Source organism: Octodon degus, unplaced genomic scaffold (assembly GCF_000260255.1).
Source record: "Octodon degus isolate 3935 unplaced genomic scaffold, OctDeg1.0 scaffold00007, whole genome shotgun sequence".
NCBI lineage: Eukaryota > Metazoa > Chordata > Mammalia > Rodentia > Octodontidae > Octodon > Octodon degus.
In genome coordinates this window covers 29,258,473-29,277,290 of record NW_004524583.1, presented here as the reverse complement: position 1 = coordinate 29,277,290, position 18,818 = coordinate 29,258,473, and the positions used below count along the sequence as shown (strand labels likewise).

Genomic DNA, 18,818 nt, shown 5'->3' with positions numbered 1-18,818 from the left:
TCAGAAAAATCTTCCCAGTCCCCTGGGATTGGTAGAAATGTTCCTTTCTGCATGTGTCCTGGTGGTTTGCTGACATTTCCTAGGTAGAATTGATACCACACATTTATTGCCTGTCAGAGTAGACTACAAGCTTCTAAGAGTGGAGACAATTCCTTGTGTAACACTGAACCTCCTATGGAGTGACTGGAATGGCAAGTGTTGTGTGAAGGAATGAATGCATCTGATGTTCTTTCCTCAGGAGAGAATAGTTTTACAGGTGTCCTGTGAGTGCGTTTTGGTTGAGTGGAAACAATACTGTTTGTCATCTTGAGTTCAAGTTTGCCTTTGCCACATGCTTGCAAATTGTATGACCCTGAACAAGTCACTGTCCTTCTCTGCATGGGATCCCTCAGCTGTGAGGCAGGAGGGTGGAACGACTGAGCTTCAGGTTTCCTTCCAGCCTAATATTCTGTGAGATTTTGAAAAAAGGGCAAGCATAGGTTTCAAATGTAGGCTCCTTTCCACATAAGCAATTCAGCAGTAGCTGAGGTCCCCAAGATTTTGCAAAAGCCTCTGCCTCTTCTCCCTCTTCCATCTCTTAGAAAATATTAATAGCCAAGGGCCGTGCTGTGGTTTTTAATAGAATCCAGTTTCAGTCCATTTACTGTGGGACTCTGCACGCTGACTCGGTAATCTGAACTCCACCATGCCTGACGGACTGAATGCATTTTCCTGCCTCCCCTGTATGCTCTAGGTGGGTGAAGGCATTGGGAACAGAATGGGATATTTTAATCCAAGCCACTGCAGACCCGCAACTCGACCTCATAGCCAGTCTTGCCTTTCCTGTCCTGGGGTGTGTGATGAGGATGCCAAGGGCATTGGTACCCTCAGGAGAATGGCAGGGAGCACTCTTCCCAAAAGTTGCCTCTCCTTGCAGCCCAGAGCCTGTTGGACTCCTGACAGACCGTCAGGAAAAAACTGTGTTTTATTCTTTGGCTAGAACTGGAGGTTCCAGCCATCAGAATGGTTCCAGCCTAATATTCTGTGAGACTTTGGTTCTGATGGTTTTGGGAGCCTTCAGCATTATGCCCACTGATTGCTGTGGAGTCTTTGCTCTCTCTGGACAGGGCATGGGTGTGTTATGGGGCTTCCTCCATTACTGCTGGGTGGGAACGCTCAGCTGTAAGGCAACAGGGGGGAACTGCTGAGAATCTGTCTTGTTTTACAAAAGTGTAACCCAAGGGCTTGTTCGGAGGCCACGCCCATTTAGAGTACAAACTGTGGGACTACTGAAGGCAAACGTCAGGTACTAACAGCCATCCCATAAAAGAGGAAGCTGAGGCTAAGGAGGGGAGGAGAAGGAAATGTTCACTCTATGCTTATTTGATACCAAGCCCTTAACTAGAGACAATTATTTAATTCTCTTATCACTCTTTACAAAGATATGACATTGTCTCTATGTAGAATAGGAACAGCAGGGTCAGTAAGTTCAGCAACTGCCCCAGGGGTCACACAGCACATGGATGTTAAGCTGGTGTCCAAACGAAGTCTCCTCTGTCCTCTCCCATAAGTCATGTAGCTTGAAATGGTGGAGCCAGGTGCCCTGAGGTGGCTTTCCTGGTCTGCTTCAGCAGTGGTCGCTTAATATGCTTGCCATCCAAAACACCTCAGAATATTTTTAAAACTACAGTATGTTGGGCACTCTCCCCAGGCGTCTGGTTCATCGGGTATGAGGCAGAGCCTGGGCTTAAGCACTTTTCAGAAGCTCTTCCAAGTGATTGTGACGGTTTGGAAAGCACAGGGCTGGAACATGTGGCTTCTCTGATGACTTCACTTCTCAGAAGTGCCGATCTGGTCCAGCCCTGCATTTGCCACAATTAACATTTGCTACTAGATCCATTATTCATGGATTCCAGGTTCAGTGCTTAACAGCTCTCCAGCATCTAGAATGTGCTGGGTGTTGTGCCAGACATTCTGGCTGCAAAGATGCATAAACCATGCTGTTGCCCTGAGGGACACTGAAGTAGTGGGGGAGATGACAGTGACAAGAAAAGTACAGTTAGTTGTAACGGAGGTCAGCTTGTGTTGCTTCGGGGGCGCAGACCCAGGCTTTGTGGCAGTGATCTCAGGCCAAGACCTTTAGGAGCCAGCAGGCAAAAGGGGTGGAAGGGATGAGAAATGGACCGGAACAGCAGGACCAGCCTGGCAGGTCCCATAGGCTCAGCACAGCAGTTTGGGGCTGCATGACAGTGGAATGGAGACACTCCAGGAAATGGGCAGAAGGCGAGCCTGGGAAAGTGAGATGGATGCAGAAAACTGTGTGTTGTGTAAAGGGATTCGACCTTCATCCTCAGACGATGAGAAGCGTGAAACTTTTTTAGGCTGTGGAATGACATGGCCTGAGCATGTTTTAGAAGGTCCCGTGACAGAGATGGGAGAATAAACTGGAGGCAGGGGAAGCCAGCAGCAGAGGAACAAATTAATCGCAGAATTATGAATTTATGTACACCAGAAAGCACCATAAACAAAATCTGAAAGCAGAGCAGCTCTTGGAAAGTGTATCTGCAGCATTTCATGATAAAAATAATATTGCTAAAAGTACAAATTGATAATAAAGATAAACATACCAATATCAAATAAATAGAAAATTCATAAGGAAATAAATACAAATGGTCCAAAAGCATATGAAAATGTTATTCACTAATAAAGAACATTAAAGTATCATGTTGAGTTAACATTGACACATATTATTTTGTTTATCAAATTAGCAAAAGATTTGATGAAGTGATAATAATATCCGGTGTGGAGGCACGGGGGGCAGGACTCGGGAGCTGCAGGTGGGACACTGTCTAGCTAGAAAGCTTTGGGGAGGTAATTGACAACATGTATACAACTTCTTAAATATAGCCCAACAATTTCCTTCTTGGATGATATCCTAAGGAAACAGTCACAGAAGTGTGCAGAAATTTAACTACAAACAAGGTCAGCTGCAACATTATTCACAATAAAGATTGGGAAAAAAATGAAATAATCACTATTGGGAATTAATTACAAAATGAGAGGCAACGCATGAAATGAAAAGGCTATTGTGGAAGTCTGAAAGACACACAGAAAATGTTCATGACATAGTAAGTAACAGAAAGAACAAGCAATTGTCCAATATGTTACTACTATTTTTTTTTTTAAAATTTTTTGGCTCGGGAATCGAACTCAGGACCTTGCACTTGACAGGCAGGTGCTTTTGCCTCTGAGCTATCTCCCCAGCCCCCATTTTTGAGTTATAGAAGAATATGTGAGCTTGAAAAATGTGTATCTGTGGAAGAAAGTACAAAAAATTAAAAGAAAATGATGTTAGCAAACATGGAGGGTAGTTACCTTATAGAGCTTTTTGTATGTTTATATCTGTGTTACATACATTCAATATGTATGTATACACATTGAAAAGTAAGTTATCAAAGAATACATACATGATTTATTTTTGTTTTCATTTAAAAATGTGGCTGGGCACAGTGGCGCATGCCTATAATCCCAGCACTTGAGAGGCTGAGGCAGGAAGACTGTCATGAACTCAGGCCAGCCCTGGCTGCGTAATGAGTTTGAGGCCAGCCAGGACTACATGGCGAGACCTTGTCTCAACCAAACCGAACCGAACCGAACCGAACCAAACCAAACCAAACCAAATCAAACCAAACCAAACAAGACAAGACAAAACAAAGTAACCAAAAAACCAAACCAAACCAAACCCCCTACTATGTACATGGGTATACATTTTTACCAAAAAGAACAATAATATATATTCAAAAGGATAAAAATGCACTGTCTTGGGTAGAAGTGTTGGATTTTGTCATTTTCTCTCCTAAATTGTCTACAGGAAACCTTCATACTTAAACAAATATATATATATATATATATATATATATATATAATTATTTTTTTTCCCTCCAAAGGATCAACCACAGAAGTCCATGGAGGTCAGATTCATTATTAGTGCTCTGTCTGTACATAGCAATCAGCAGTGATACCTCAAGAGTATGAGATAGAAATCACCATCTCTGCTTTTAAGGGACAGAGAAAATGAAGCTGGAGACGCAGTAAGAGGAACAAACTCCATTTAGCGTAACAGTTCTCTGAAGTCTCTGATGGACAGATGCATAGGGAATTCAGCCCTACCACCCTAAACATTAGCCAGGACACCGCGACTTGGGCGGAGCATTTAAGCCAGGGTCGCAGTGACTATAATACTACATTAAGCACGTGTGGCCAGACAGGCTGATGCACAGGTAGCCTCGTTCCGGGAGGCTGTGAGAGGCTGTCCTGACCTAGTTCTCTGCATTCTAGGCTTTCTCCTTGGGATGGCGACAGTCCAGATCTGTCTCAACACACCCATTTAGTCAAGTTTTCTCTTCTGTGCTGATACCTGTGATCTAAGCAACTGCACTGAAGACAGCAGTGTGTATGTTAGGGTCATGCTTGGAATGCCTGTCATTCTGGTCTTCTAAATACATACTGCTTGCCATGACATACCAATTACTGCTATACTGTCTCTCAAGTAAATGCTTTTTTTTTTAAAAAAGGAGTAATAAATGAAAGCAAGAGAGAAGAAAAAAAAAAGCCACAGGGCTGTCCTGCTACAATGCTGTACATGGTTAGATTTCTAAATTTTTGTAAAAAATTACACAGAAATGTAACTGTTTATTCCTATTTTAATTTTTTTTTATTTTTTAAATTTCTTTTCTTCTGCCTCCATATTTGCACTAATCATTTAGAATTGTTCTTGATGCACGAGGAACAGAGGAAAACCCTGCCATTTTGAGAGGGTTTGCAAGCCACCTCTGACCTCCTTTGCATTCTTCAGATGCTAACAAAGTTTTACAACTCAGGAACTTTTCTAGTCTGGAGGCGAGGGAGTTTTGCATATATGCCTATGCTAGGCCTCAGAGTAGTTTTGGACTGGGATTATGGGGCGCCATTATGGAGGAAGAAAATGGGCAGAAACACATGGTAGAGGTAGGGGAATAGAAGCAGGGAATGTGGCAATTGGAGCAGCAGCAGCATTTTCCTCTTCTGCAGAGTAAGAGCTATACGTAGGCAACTGGGGACTTCTGGACATTTCTAGCACCTTCTGGCAGCCTTGTTGAAACTCTTGGGAAGCTATGTGAATAGGACCCATGATGCCAGACTGTCAACCCACTGGCAGTGATCGGATCTTGTGGCAGCGGAGCTACTGCTTAAACAGATATCCCCTGACTGGCTTTGTGTTTCCTTTTGGTCCGTAGCTATAACTGTTACTCTTTCCCAGTGCTGGGGGTGGAGTGGGGGAGAAACAGTAGGTGCGTTGTTCAGATGCATGCTGACCTCATCAGCAAATAGAATGCACAAAACACAGAAACCCCTGCTGGGTCTTGGGCCTTCTCCTGGCCTGCCACCGTTCTGGCCACTAGGGTTTCTGATCTCTGGTCTTTTTCTGCCTTGGGTAAATGTCAAGAGAAGACCTGTGCACCATCTTTGACATAGTGAATCAATTTCAGTCCAGTGCGTGTGGTCCTGACTGCAAACAATCAAAACCACCCAACATAGTACATACAGGAAGGCAACAAATTATGGGATAGTCACTGGCAAGAGCTCTACAGTAAGACTTAGCTGGTTCAGATCCTCACTGGGCCTCGAACCTTGGGATAGATCATTTTTCTGCTTTCCAGTTTTCTTATCCATCATCTCATGGAGACAAAACCTCACAGAGTAAGTGCGTGAAAAAAAAATGAGATTGTCCATGTAAATATCTGAAGATAGTGCATTTAATAAATCCTAACTATTAACATTATTGCATCTGTATATATTTTGATTTTATACATTGTCTCACTCATCACACAAAAAATACATGAAAGTGCTTTGAAAATGTTTAAGCATCATATGGGTTCAAGATGTCATTGGTAATAATCTCATATGCATTTCCATCTCCCGGGAGACCAGGAGGCCATCCTGTGTCCCACAGAGTAACGCTGCACTCGGGTGGGCAGACAGTGAGCCCTCTGGAATGGTCTCTTCTTGATGAAACAACACAGCATAGCATGAGAGCATAGGTATCTGGAGACTAGGCTGGGAGAAAATTAGTGTAAGGCAGGAGAGTCAGTCTGCAGTCATGATTTATTCATTCAACAAATCTTTGCTGAACACATTCTGTGTGCTAGATATTGAGTTCAGCTAAGTTCATCAGAAAGAGGCTGCACGAGTTCCCACCAAGGCAAGGCCCAGGGCTGTGTCCACACTTCCAGCCCACACCTGAAAGCACGAAGGCTACAGCCAGCGTTGTATACAGCACCGGACAAATGGCCAGTTGCTGCGGGGGAAGACCCATGCGCCTGGCTGTAAGCAGCTCTGACCACAGTGGTGGGCAGAAGTCAAAGGGAAGGAGTGGGCTGCTTTCAGCAGAAATGGCAGAACTGCCCACGAGTTGATTTTTATTTACACATATTTAGTCCCTCACCCAAGACCCCAGCTTATACATGCCCTGTCCCCTGGGTGGCACTGCCTGCAGGTCTGCTCACCTGGACTTTGACCCACTTTGTCCCGCCCTTCTGTTGTCACAGCTGCCTCCTGGCTGGGAGGTGCAGGAGTTGGTATGTGTGGTCACCAAAGGGCACAGAGAATGGGCGGTGATGGCATGTGAGTCCTGGCAGAGATTGGATCTCCGAGAGGGAGAGAAGAAAGCACAAGCCAAGACAACAAGGGAGGGAGGGTGGCAGGGACCAAGGGCCCAGAGGGAGTAATGGTGTGCCAGGGTGTAGATTCCGGCTCTGCACTGGCCTAACCAGCACTTCTGGTGTCTGCGTCATCCCCAGCTTTGTTATAACTGCCCGGAGATGTTGCGGGTCATCAGAAAGGAATGGAAGGGTCCAGACTACAGGTGCCATCCCTGCCCTCTTGGGGTGGCATACCTGCCAGGCTCTGCCTCTGACAAAGCTCTGGCCAAAGTCAAAGCCACAGTGGCACCCCCAGCCCATGCAGCTCCCTGTCAGCTGTGGCGCAGAAGTTGGGTCCTTTCCATCACTGACCTGCTAGAGAACAGGAGGGCTCCCGTCTGGGTGCCTCACAGATTCCAAATGTGCTTTTTAGTTTTCACATTAGGAGTAGACAAATAGTGGGGGGTGGGGAGAAGGGGACTTGGAAGAAGTGGGGGAAGGGACCGAGCAGGGCAGGCTGTCCACCAGAGGGGCCTGGGAGGCTCTGGTTGGGCTGAGTACAGCTCTGGAGAGCCTTCCAGTTACATGGCTTCCTTCTCTCTCTGGGAGCATCTGCTCAGCTTCATCTCTGTCAGCTGGATATACCGGATCACATTGGTGTCTGTGAAGAGAGAAACAGGCCTTAGGGACACCAGCACAGGCAACAAGCACACCCTTCCAGAATGGGGCCATTCTGGGTCTGTGGCTTGGGCACAGACAGACCAACACCACCTCAGTGCTTCAGGGATGGCCTAGAGAGCAGCTGGACGGTGGGCTACTCCTCCATCCCCCCAGTGAATGTGGACAAGCCACCGTGACCCAAGGGACAGATGAAGGGCCCCAGAGCTTCCCAATTCCACCCAGTTGGCTGAGACTCTGGTTGGAAATTAGCCTCAGGCAAGACGCCAATGCTCCAACCCTCAGGTCTCACCTGGACTGCACAGCCTTCACTTTTGAATGCCTACTCTGTGCCAGCTCGCAGCCTCCGCTATCGCTTGCAATCTGCCCTCACTCCTGCAAGTCACGCACCTTGGCCTCACTGTGACCAAAGGGAAAGGGAGTCCTGAAGAGACTCAACAAGAAACACAGAAAAACACAGGAAGTGGTGCGCCTCATGCCGCAGCCTGTGTCTCCTGGGAGTATAATACCTGCCTCATAAAGCTGCTGTGAGACCAAAATAGAGAAGCCTAAGGGCTGGGTACAATGATCAATAAAAATTAGGTGAATATGTTTCTTTACGTGAGCAGTTGTAAATGTCATTGCTTCGATGTCCTATTTTTGTCTTCATAAGTAGGGTCCACCATTTTCACACAAATGGGGCACCTCTCCCCAGTTCTGGTCCTTAAGCTAGCAGGACATGCCACGCGCAGGACGCAAGCAGACACGCCATGGAATACTGCCTCCCTCTGCACGCCCAAGGGTGGCAGCACTGCCGGGTGAGCTGGTACAGTCATTCTACTTCCAGGAGCAGAAATTAACACCGGATTATGCTCGAAGCATCACACAGCATTCAGGACAGTACGAGAGCTAGGTGCTCAGGAAGACGGCTGAGGAGGCCAGTTCTTACTCCTCACTGCTTACCAGGCAACTGATGGGACGCAATTTACATATCAGGAAAAAAATAACACATAATAATAAAGAGGTATTCTTTTAAAAGGCTGAGAGAAAAAACTGCACATTTGGCGGTTTGCAAATTGATCCTAAAGTTCTTAAAAACACCACAGAAGGAGGATTACATTAAAAAAAGTGAAGCAGCTGGTTGTGGCACCTCTAATCCCATCACTTTGGGCACTTGAGGCAAGAAGACCACAAGTTTGAGCCCAGCCTGGGCCCCTTAGTAAGAATTTGTTTCAAAATATAAAAACATAGTAAGAGCTGGGATGTAGCTCAGTGCAACAGTCCCGGGTGTAATCCCTAATGCCACAGAAACAAGCAAGCAAACAAATCAACCAGCTCAACAACAACCATGACAACATCAAGCCCAAGCCATCGTGTGAAAGTCTCCTCCCTGGAGAAGCTCTTTCCGACTACCTCGTCTAGAGCTGGACTCCTTTTCCTGTACTTTACAATCCTAAATAAAAAACACCCCATCTCTCCGTCCAGTTGGACGCTGTCTGTTTTCCTCCCTTTTAATGGTGCTTGCTTGAAGGTGGCAACTTTCTTTGTTCATCATGTGTACCCACTACCAAAAACAGGCCCTGGCCCACCAGGCCCCTCAATACATATCTGTGGGGTGCACGGACAACTGAATGGTCGGGTGAGACAAGGCACACGAGCGAGATGAATGGTGTAGTGACCCAGCTCTGAGACACGGGATCGGAGTGGAGCAGTCAGAGCACGGGTCCCGAAGGGTGCTGGCTTTGCCTCAAAACTGCCTGGATCCTGTCTCGGCAACCAGATGTGGCCTTATCACGGGCAGGTATTGTGTCTTGTTAGCTATGACCCTGGTGCCTGGCACAAATGGTGACCAATCGTAAGACTTCTGTATGTGTTTACTGACTAAGGTGGAACAGGCCAAACATTCTACTGTGTGCATGCAGAGAAGAGGTGCCCATGCTCCTTGGAACCCAGACCCAGATAATGGCTGGGGCAGTAGGTCTCCTCACCTGGGGCCTCCCTAGCTCTGCATCTCTGCCCCTCCCCAGCCCTGCCAGCCACAGACGCTCTTGGCTGCAATGAGAAGGTCCAGGAGCTGCCGGGGCACTGTCGGTAAGGAAGCAGCAACGGCGGCCTTACCTGTTGGTTGTCGGGTCCTTGCTTCTTTCAGGTAGTACAGTGCTTTGTCGTAGTCCCCAAGGTGGTAGAAGGCCACACCAGACCGATAAAGGGCCTTGAAGTTCTCCCCTTCCTTTTTTAGGACTTTGAGGCAGTACTCCTTGACTCGCTCATAGTTCACTAGCTCGGCTTGGAGCAGGCAGGCTGCGGATGATGGGAGAAGGTGGGGAGAAGGTCACCAGTGCAAAGGTAGCACGTCCCAAATGTCCCTCTCTAGCTCCTTCTTCTTCCTTCCAGAGCAAGCTTGGCAATGCTGGGGCTTTTCCTTGGAGTTTGTGACAAGGAAGGCGCCACCTAACAATCCTGGCTTCAGGACCAGTTTTATTCCTAACACACTATGTGGCCTTGCGCAAGACACTTAGTTGTGTGTTATGGGCCAAATTATGTATCCCGGGGCTGGGGACATGGTTCAGGGGCCTAAGTGCCTGCCTGGCAAGCTCAAGGCTGCAAGTTCGATTCCTGGTACTAAAAATGAAACAAAACAGAACAAAAAACAAGTTATATATCCCCCAAAATGACACAGAAGTCCTCTTCACCCCTAGTAACCCTGAATGTGACCGATTTGGACTAGACATAACAACAACCATGGCTAATAATTGTTGAATACTCACCTGGTGTAAAGCGCTTTTCTCATCACTTGACACACCTACCCTGAGGCAATCCTCAGAATAGTGTCACACAGGCACTACCATTACTCCCATTTCTTAGGTAAGGAAACTGAGGCTCAGAGAGCTGAAGAAATTTCCCAGTAGTGCATGATGGGAAAGAGCCAAGGATGAGACTTAAACCAAAACAAACATCCCAAAGATGGCTGCTTCCAACAAGACGCGGCTTAGTGCGGAGAACGCCTTTGTGCTGATTGGAAGCATGTCCAGGACGAAGGTGTGTTACCCACTTTAATCTTCGGGGGTCAAAGTTCTGTGGTTTGGATCCCTTAAATTGCTTCCCGGGCATCAGAATGGCTGAGCTTCTTTTTAAGACACTGAACCTTCCACTGAACATTTTGAACAAACTCTTTTGCAGACGAAGGAGGCGGTGAACGACGCGGATTTTCAAGTTGAAGGAATGAGAACGAGGGAGTGGAAGCAAAGCCGCTTGGATCTAGGAGACAGCCTACAGGGCCTCGCTGGTTGCAGGGCAAAGCCCAGCCAGTCAGCAGGACGGCGCTTGCTCTCCGCCAGGGTCACCGATGCTCCCCAGGAGCTACGCTCTGCTGCTGCACTGGGGCTCCCTCCTGGAAGCAGCTCAAAGCCGCACTGCCCCTCCCGAGTCCACACCTTTGGGCGCTCTGCAGGCAGAGAAGGGCTCTGTGCAAAGGTTCCCGGATATGCACAGCACTGACTGCTGGTGGCTCTTAGTACGCGCTGCAGAGCTGAAGGGCTCCTGCAGGGAGCTCCCCAGAGCTGGGTCCCCCCACAGGCCCTGCTGCTCCCTCTGGTCCAGCCCTCCATCTTCCCACATGTACTGCTGTTTGCTGACCTGGGCAGTCTAGGAAACAAACTTTGCTTCTTTAAAAAATAGTTTGCGAATGTCTAAAATAGCAAGGGAGGGAAGCAGTGAGGCTGTAGGTGGGAGAGCTCTCTTCCTCCCGGCTCCCTAAGTACGTAAGGAAACGTGCTCAATGTGCTTCTCACTCCCTGCAGGGCTTTCGTGGAACCTGGGATGCCTGCGACCAGGGTTCCAACATGGTGGAGGCTGCTTACAGGGTGGAGGACCAGGGAGACCAACACACAGGCTGCTGCCTGGGCAAAGCTGGCCCTGCAGGTGGGCTGAAAGGGGCAAAAGCCAGGAAGGCTTCCTCTGTCAGAAGAGGTTGCCACGACCCACCCACACGTGGTCTTGCAGCCTCGCTCTCTGCTTGGGCGCAGTGCTATGGTACCCATAGCAAGCCCACGGGCAGGGAAAGGGACACCTGGAGCCGCATCTGAGAGCTGAAGGACTTCTAAGAAGGGTTGCGCACAGTTCCTTCCGTCCCTGCAGCCACTGCCCAGGGCGTGGGGTTTGTGGTGGGCCCTTAGCACACGTGCACTGCCCGGGCGTGCTCTCTTCCACCATTAATTCCGTACCCAGGCTCAGGACTGGCGCTCCATACTTTACATGCAGGTGGGTTGAAAGGGGCAGAAGCCAGGAAGGCTTCCTCTGCGTCTTTTAATCTTCACAACTCCATGAAGCATATTTGATTTCTAAACTTCTTTCACAGATGGTGCAAGGGGGTTCCAGAGAAACTAAGTGACTCATTGAAGGCTACCCAGGTCGAAGGTGATGGAATGAGGGTCAGCCCATTTGTGTCAGGCTCCTAAGATGACCTTTGCCCATTGGGGTGTCCGTGGCTTGTGCCTGAGGCTCATGGAAGTCCTCAGAACCCCTGGAAAGAAACACAGGTCATCTTCGAGACCGCTGCCCTCCACATTGTGAGGCAAGTGGTAGAATATGACACCTGATTGCCCTGGCTGCCCAGTAGAGTGGAATGGCGGGTGGGGTAGACCAGACTCTGCTCTGTCCTCGGGTCCCAGTGCTCCAAGCCCTCCAGTACTCACAAGTGGGTGGGTGCTGTGAAGGACAAAAACAAAAAGGCAGCAGGCAGGACGGACGTGCCACCTGATGAAGCACCGAGGGAAGCCTTCTTGGAAGAAGTGGTGTTTAGACTGAGACTAAAGACTGAGTGCTTTTCAACCTCTGCATGATTTCAGGCTACTTGACTTTCTGTTATGGGAGAATATCTTGCGCATCGCGGGACAATAGCAATGTCCTTGGTCTCTTCTCACTAAATGCCAGTTGCAACAACCAAAGGGGGAAAAGAAATTACTCTGAACATTGCTAAGTGTGCCCCAGGGAGGTAAAATCACTTGTTGAAGAACCACTGGTCTAGGTAAATGGAGGTGTTTTCTGGATGGAGAAGACAGAAAGAGTAAGAGTGAGAACTGGAGAGGTTGAGCCTTGCCTACTGGAGAAGCCATCCAGGATGCACAGAGTCCCAGGAGGTGGGTAAGAACACAAAGCTGGAAGGGCAAGCGATCCAGACACCCCGTCCCTCCAGTCCACGCTGAGGGTCTGGGGCGCTAGTCTGAGGCAGGGCTGGATCCAAAAGATGGAATGATGGCAGCTGGGCTGCAGGAGCACAAGCAGGAGAAATGAATAGTCTCAAGTGGCACTCTGGAGTTCGCAGTGACCAGCATTAGGGAGCCACTGGCATGCTTTCCTAGTGCTCTTCACACGCGTGAAGTCAGAGTCTTTATCCAGATCTTGCTTGCGATTAGGAATTTACTGAGGATGGAGAAAGATCTCTCCACATTGGTGCGACCCGGGCTCTCACTGGATGAAGCTTTATCATAGACAGCCTCTCTGCTCCGTGATACGGCACGCATCACCTTTTCAGACTATTTTTGTGGGACTGAGGATTGAGCCCTGGGGAACTTCACCCCTGGGCCTCATCCTCAGCCCTTTGTGTCTGTTTTTTGGTTTTTTTTAATTGTCTGTTTCGAGACAGGGGCTTTCTAAACTGCCTGGGGTTGTCTTGGATTTGTCACTCTCTTGCCTCAGCTCTCTGGGTATCTGGGATTACAGATGCACACCCTTATTATACATGCACGAAACTCTAAAATATATACTACTTAATGGAAGAAAACTTGTTTCATGATTCTTTAAAAGCAATTCTGTCCTCATGAAGGTGAGGTATTTTCTGTTGGGCGTGACAGCAAGAACTAGGAAGGTCAGGAGAGCTGCTATAAGATAAATTGTCTTCTGCTATATGGATTAAAAAATGCATTTGGTTATTATAGGGTCTGTTATGGTTTGTGTCTAGTTGTCTCCCCAAAGCCTCATGTAGGGCTGGGGAGATGGCTCAGTAGATTAAGTGCTTCCCTGGCAAGCACAAGGGCCTGAGTTCAATCCCCAGTTCCGAAAAAAAAAAAAAAAAAAAAAAAAAAAAAAAAAGCCTCATGTAAGTTATGGGCAGACACGGCTGCAGGAGCAATGAGCGGCTTGGGGAGGGGGGCGGCCAGAGAGGTGCTTTCTGAGGGGTGTGGAAAGGGTCATCCTGGACACAGCAGCGTTCCAGCCTCTCCTCCAGTGTCTTGAAACCTCCAGTAACATGAGCTAAATAAACCTTTCCTCCCCTCATTTTGAGTGTTGGGTATTTGTCCCAGCAATGAGAGAAGAGTAACTAAGACAGGGTCTCACTATGCAGCTCAGACTCATAGTGATCCTCCTGTTTTCAGCCTCCCCAGCATTGGGATTATAGGCGTGCACCACCACACCAGGACTCTGTGGGTGGCTCAGCCAGCCCTGAGTTTGGGGTGGCACGGCATGTGGTGCTGGGGATCGAACCGCAGTCCCTGTGCTTGCCTAAGCTTACCCAAGCAGGCGCTTTAGTTCACTGAGCTATCTTGCCAGTCCCTATGTGGACTTTTGATTGGTTTAGGTGCTGGCTGATGTGGTCTTCCATGGAAAGGCTCTAGGCAAGGCCTTGCTTGACAGCAGGCTGGGTTTGGGGAAAGCAGGTCTTAGACTGATTAGAGACAGCGCTTGTTGCCAGGAACACGAGTGTGAACTTGGCCTGGACCCAGAAGGCAGGAGCGCACTCCAAGGCAGAAGAGGTGCAGGGCGGGAGATGGGGCTGCAGAGGACACGTGGTGGGGACCCAGGCTCCCAGACAACCGTATTAAGGGAATATTAATGTTCTGGTCTCTGGGGCTTCAAAAAGCCTGAAAAAATTCTGTGGCCTGGAGTCAGCCAAGCTGCAGAGAGTGAAGGCCAGTTCTGTGTATTCTTGGAAAGGACAGAGGCTTTCACGAGCCCAAGGTGACAGTAGCAGTGGTAGCCGGAGCAACTTACAAGGTCGAGGTGAATTTGGAGGACAAGTGCTGTGACTGTGAATGCTGAGGCATCAGTCCCCTGTGGAGATTCCTCCTTCACTGCCAGCTGGGGTGGTTGGGGACGATTATGTGAAAAGAGCTCGTGGCTTTCTTGGCTCCCAAAGGCACTGACGGTCATAAAAACTTAGGGCACCAGGGATGGAAAGAGCCCGCGGCGCACACACACGGACAGAGAAAGGGGTGAGCTGAACGCCCTCCAGAGTGACCACGCTCAATCCTTAGCTGCACAGTCGGGTTCTCCCCACTCTGGCACCCATTTTGGTTTTGTTGTTCCTGGTGCATACAGGGCATAGTGACTGCCTGGGCAAAATGCCACCCACTGGCATGAGATGAAGGGAAATCAGATGAAAGGAAGAGCAGGCTCAGGTAGTCACTGGCTCTGTTCTTATGGCTGACTCACCAGTTTCCTCTTACCTCCTGAACAGAAGGGATGCAGAAGCTCGGAGTGCAGGAAGGAAAGCCCCGTGTGGGGCTGGGAGTGAGGAACAGGAGCCCGATCTGCAAGGCTGCCTTCCTGCACTGTGTGATCTTGTGTATGCCCCAAAAGCACCCATGGAAGTCCTAACCCTCAGTACCCCAGCAGCTGACCCCATTACCTCTGTACCGGTAATGAAGTTAGGGGGAGGCCATTTGAATAGGCTCTAGTCGGAGAAGGAAAGTTGAACTGAGAGGCAGACATGCACAAGGAAAGATTGCGTAGAGAGGAGGCGAGGAGGCCCGTAGATGCTAGGAAAGGGGAGGCATGTGGCAGTTTAATTTTGGAGTCCTCGTCTCTGGAACTTGGCAATAACAAAGTTTCCTTACTTTAGGCTTCCTACCACTTTCCCAAACTAAAGTTTGTAGGAGTTTCTTCCAGTAACCGGAGGAAACCAACATGCCTTGTTGCAATGAGTCCATTGTGTTACTGGGGAAAATTTTTCTCAAAAGTTTACCAAATGGGGGCTGGTGAGATGGCTCAGTGGTCTAAAGCACCTATTTAGAACAAGCTTAGCAAAGCACTGGGACCGCGGTTCAATCCCCCAGCACCACATGCCAGCCAGCCCCGCCCCCTGGTGGGCTGAGCTGACCACACACACACACACACACACACACACACACAAATAAATAAATAAATAATTTTAAAAAAGAGTTTACCAAATGATGTGAATTGCTTTAAAATTTATGTCAAGGACCAACTCACAGCAATAAGGCAGAGGGCAGTGGGGAGCTTGACAGGGGTGCCAGAGTATTTAACGACTGAAATAGATTAAAGTCACACCAGCAAGGTGCAGGATACGGCACTGGTTATAAGGTAAGCTGTCCTGGAGACACAGTCCTGAGGGGACCAGAACGCTGCCATTTAGCACATCTGCCCTTGGGCCAGCCATGTGTGACCTTCCAGGTACCGGTCTTCCCAGGCTCATGAACTTATTAGTGTCCATTTGGGGGCAGCTGTTGTGATAACGAGATGAGCCGTTCAGTGTTTGTGTAGCCCCTTCCACAGGACTGGGGCATGCACCGAGTCTCACAAACAGTGGCTCCTGAGGAAGCCACTTACCAAACGTGGTACATGAATAGGGAGAAAATTTCCGCGTGGAGTCCTCCGCACAATGTGTGGCACATACACAAAGTTATGCCTTCATGCGAAGAAAGAATCTGAGAAGGGGTCAGCCGCAGCCACCGCCACTTTTCTGGGGAGTGCCGGTTTTCCCTCTGCACGCACAGATCTTTGCGCTCAGCAAGGCCTCCACCTCCCCTCTGATTCCTCAGCCTTATTTCTTGGGGCAGGAGCACATGAGCTCATGCTGTTCCAAGTGCTTCCTACTTCTAGGTTCCGTGATTGGTCCTACGTGGCAACTTTCCTTTCCAAGGTGTATTTTCTATCATCCAGATGGGTAAATGTAGAGAACAGGATGAAAATAGCCCTGGAGCCTGAGGGAAGGGCGGGCATGGGAAGGGGACATGGCCCTACTTTCTTTTCTTTCCTATTAGCCTGAATCAACCTCTACTTCTCATACCCTCAAACGCCGACGTGAGGCCTGCTTTCCCTCGGTGCTACCCATGACCACACTACACAGTCAAATCTGGCTGAAGGATTTATGGATTGGGTGGTGTTGGGAGCCACGGAAGCTGGAAAACTGGTCAAGTGGGTGAAAGCAGGACTAGGCCTCAGTGCCTAAAACAGTCAAGCTACTTCAGGCTGGAGATAATCATTCTGACTGGTTAATCTTGGCTGTTAGTCACTAGGCAACCTTGTGTAATGTGATACTAACTTTGCAAAGGTATAAATAAATGTCCGTATGGTTTCTTGGGTTTACTTCACCAACCAGGCAGAGGGGCCACCACCTAACTCAGCTCTTGTCTCCTTGTCTATCCTTTCCTCATTCCTGCCACCACCGTTTCTCTTGAGTACAAAGGATCACACTGAGAGACCAATAGATCCCTACAGGTGTGAGCCTAAAATCCCTGGATTCCCCAAGTTCACACAATTTCGGAGTTAGCAGCTCTAAGAGCCAGCTGTGGCAGGAAGCATGAATCTGAACGGGCCTAGTTCCTGCCTCTCTAAAGCACCAGAGAGCCTGTGGGAAGTATTTTTAGCAGGGAAGTTGCCAAGTCAGTCTAGGTACCTCTGAGCTAGCTGACTAAGGACAATCCTTCCAGCTCAGCCACTCACTGCATGTCCCGAGGTTAGAACACTTCGCCTCTCGGGGTCTTCGTGTTGGAAATGGTCCAAATGAAGGTAGTCATGATCACTGCCTGTCTTTTTCTTCCAAGGCTTGCCGGCAGCATGAAGAAAACCAGTGTTGCCCAAGTGTGAGACAGTTCTAAAAAAGCTGGGTGAAGCCCCACGCTCCACACTTTTGCTAGGTCTCCAGTGGGCAACGGGTGTTCTGGCTTGTATCTAGATACCTTCCCTAAGTCTCCTGTGCTCATAAGTGGGGAAGTGATTGGATTATGGGGTGTGATACTAGCCAGTGGATTAGCCCACTAATGAATGCTTTAATAATGCAATTTGAGATGCAAAGCCTGGTGAAAGCCTGGGGTTTGGCCTGAAAGGCGCATTGGCCTTCCTTGATGTCATTTGTCACCACTACACAATGAGCTGTTTCTCCACTCTGTGACCCTCTGCCTAGAACCCGTTGACTACCGACTATACTTCTTCAAACTCTGAGCCAAAGTAAAGCTTTCCTCCAGAATGGCGTCACAGCAGCAAGAGAGCGACTAAGAGGCTGGGCCTCCACACTGAGGTTTGGAGGCAGGTTTCTTAGGGTCCTCCAGGTGGATGAACTCGGGGAGCCCAGGACAACCACTGGGAGTCCCAAGACTACCCAGCCTAGACAAGCCACCGAAGCTGGGACATCTGCACTTGTGCACAGTTGTTCTCTGCTGGTGTCTACTTGGGACATGGTGGATATCTCTCGTCTTAGTAATTTGAAAATCTCTTACTATAAAACAAGATTCCAGTCCAAAGAGATTTGGAAGGGCAGAAGGACAAGGTGCTGCACACTAAGCTCAGGAGAACCTAGACCTGCAGTAGCAGGCAGTTCTCAGAAGGGCAAGAAAAGAGCAGGCAGTTGCAGCAGGCACAGATGGGCCAAGCTGTTCTAAACACTACCTCCTTTAATCTTGACATCAGCCTAGAGGAGGAAGGTTCTGGTATTTTGTGTATTTCTCAGATAGTAAAAATAGGCCTAAGGGAAGTTGAGCCACTTGCCCAAGGCCACCACGTTAATACATGTAAAGCCAGGTCTTGAACGCAGGCCTATGACACAGAGAATGAGCTCTGGATCGCTACATGTCTGGCCTCCCTAAGATGCTCACCTGCCCCTGTGGTAACTTCTAACTCAGTTCCTACATCAGACATCCTCGAGGCACAGGTCTGCTTCTTGTGAGGCTTCAAGGTAAGACTCTGTTTAATAATGCCGAGCTCACTTTGCATGTGGGTGACTTGTCACTGGGAAGTTTCCCTTACAGTCCCGCAGGGTCTTCTGCCCTGCTCCACGGCACTGAGAGGGAAAACAGAAATCAGGTAAACAAAATAGTGGGGTTTGCTCCATTGCTGCTGCTGCTGCTTTTTCTTTTTAATTTCTAAAACCACCAACGCCTCCACTTTCATTGACAATCTACTGCTATTTTACTAGAGAGCTGGCATGACTAGTTCTGATTTCTTCTTGAAATAGCCCCTGCCTGGATAATGCTTGTAGAATGAACCCCCAAGTCATTATTTTTATGTGAAATTTTTTGAGACAATTGTAGATGCACATAGAGTTGTAAGAAATCTCTGTAAGATCTCTTATACTCCTTAATCAAGTTCCCTTCATGACAGCTGACCATGACAGTGACCCTGAACTGATCCACAGGTACATTCGGATTTCCCTCTGTGTGTGTGTGTGTGTGTGTGTGTGTGTGTGTGTGTGTGTGTGTGTGTGATACACGATTTTATCACAAGTATGTTCCTTTCTTATACCTCCAAAGTCAAGTTACAGAACAC

The 18,818-nt window shown here is 48.5% G+C and overlaps 1 protein-coding gene across 1 annotated transcript in view; it reads right to left on the bottom strand.

Moving 5' to 3' along the window:
- Positions 1-5,788: 5,788 nt before the first annotated feature.
- The window catches only part of Ttc9 (tetratricopeptide repeat domain 9), a 64,249-nt gene continuing 51,219 nt past the window's right edge, over positions 5,789-18,818 (bottom strand). Inside the window, exons 4-5 of the mRNA XM_012517186.2 lie at positions 9,435-9,617; positions 5,789-7,320 (exon numbers count right to left, since the gene is read on the bottom strand). Of these exons, the coding sequence (XP_012372640.1) occupies positions 7,241-7,320; positions 9,435-9,617 (263 nt within the window). The 3' untranslated portion in view covers positions 5,789-7,240. The remainder of the gene's footprint in view (positions 7,321-9,434; positions 9,618-18,818) is intronic.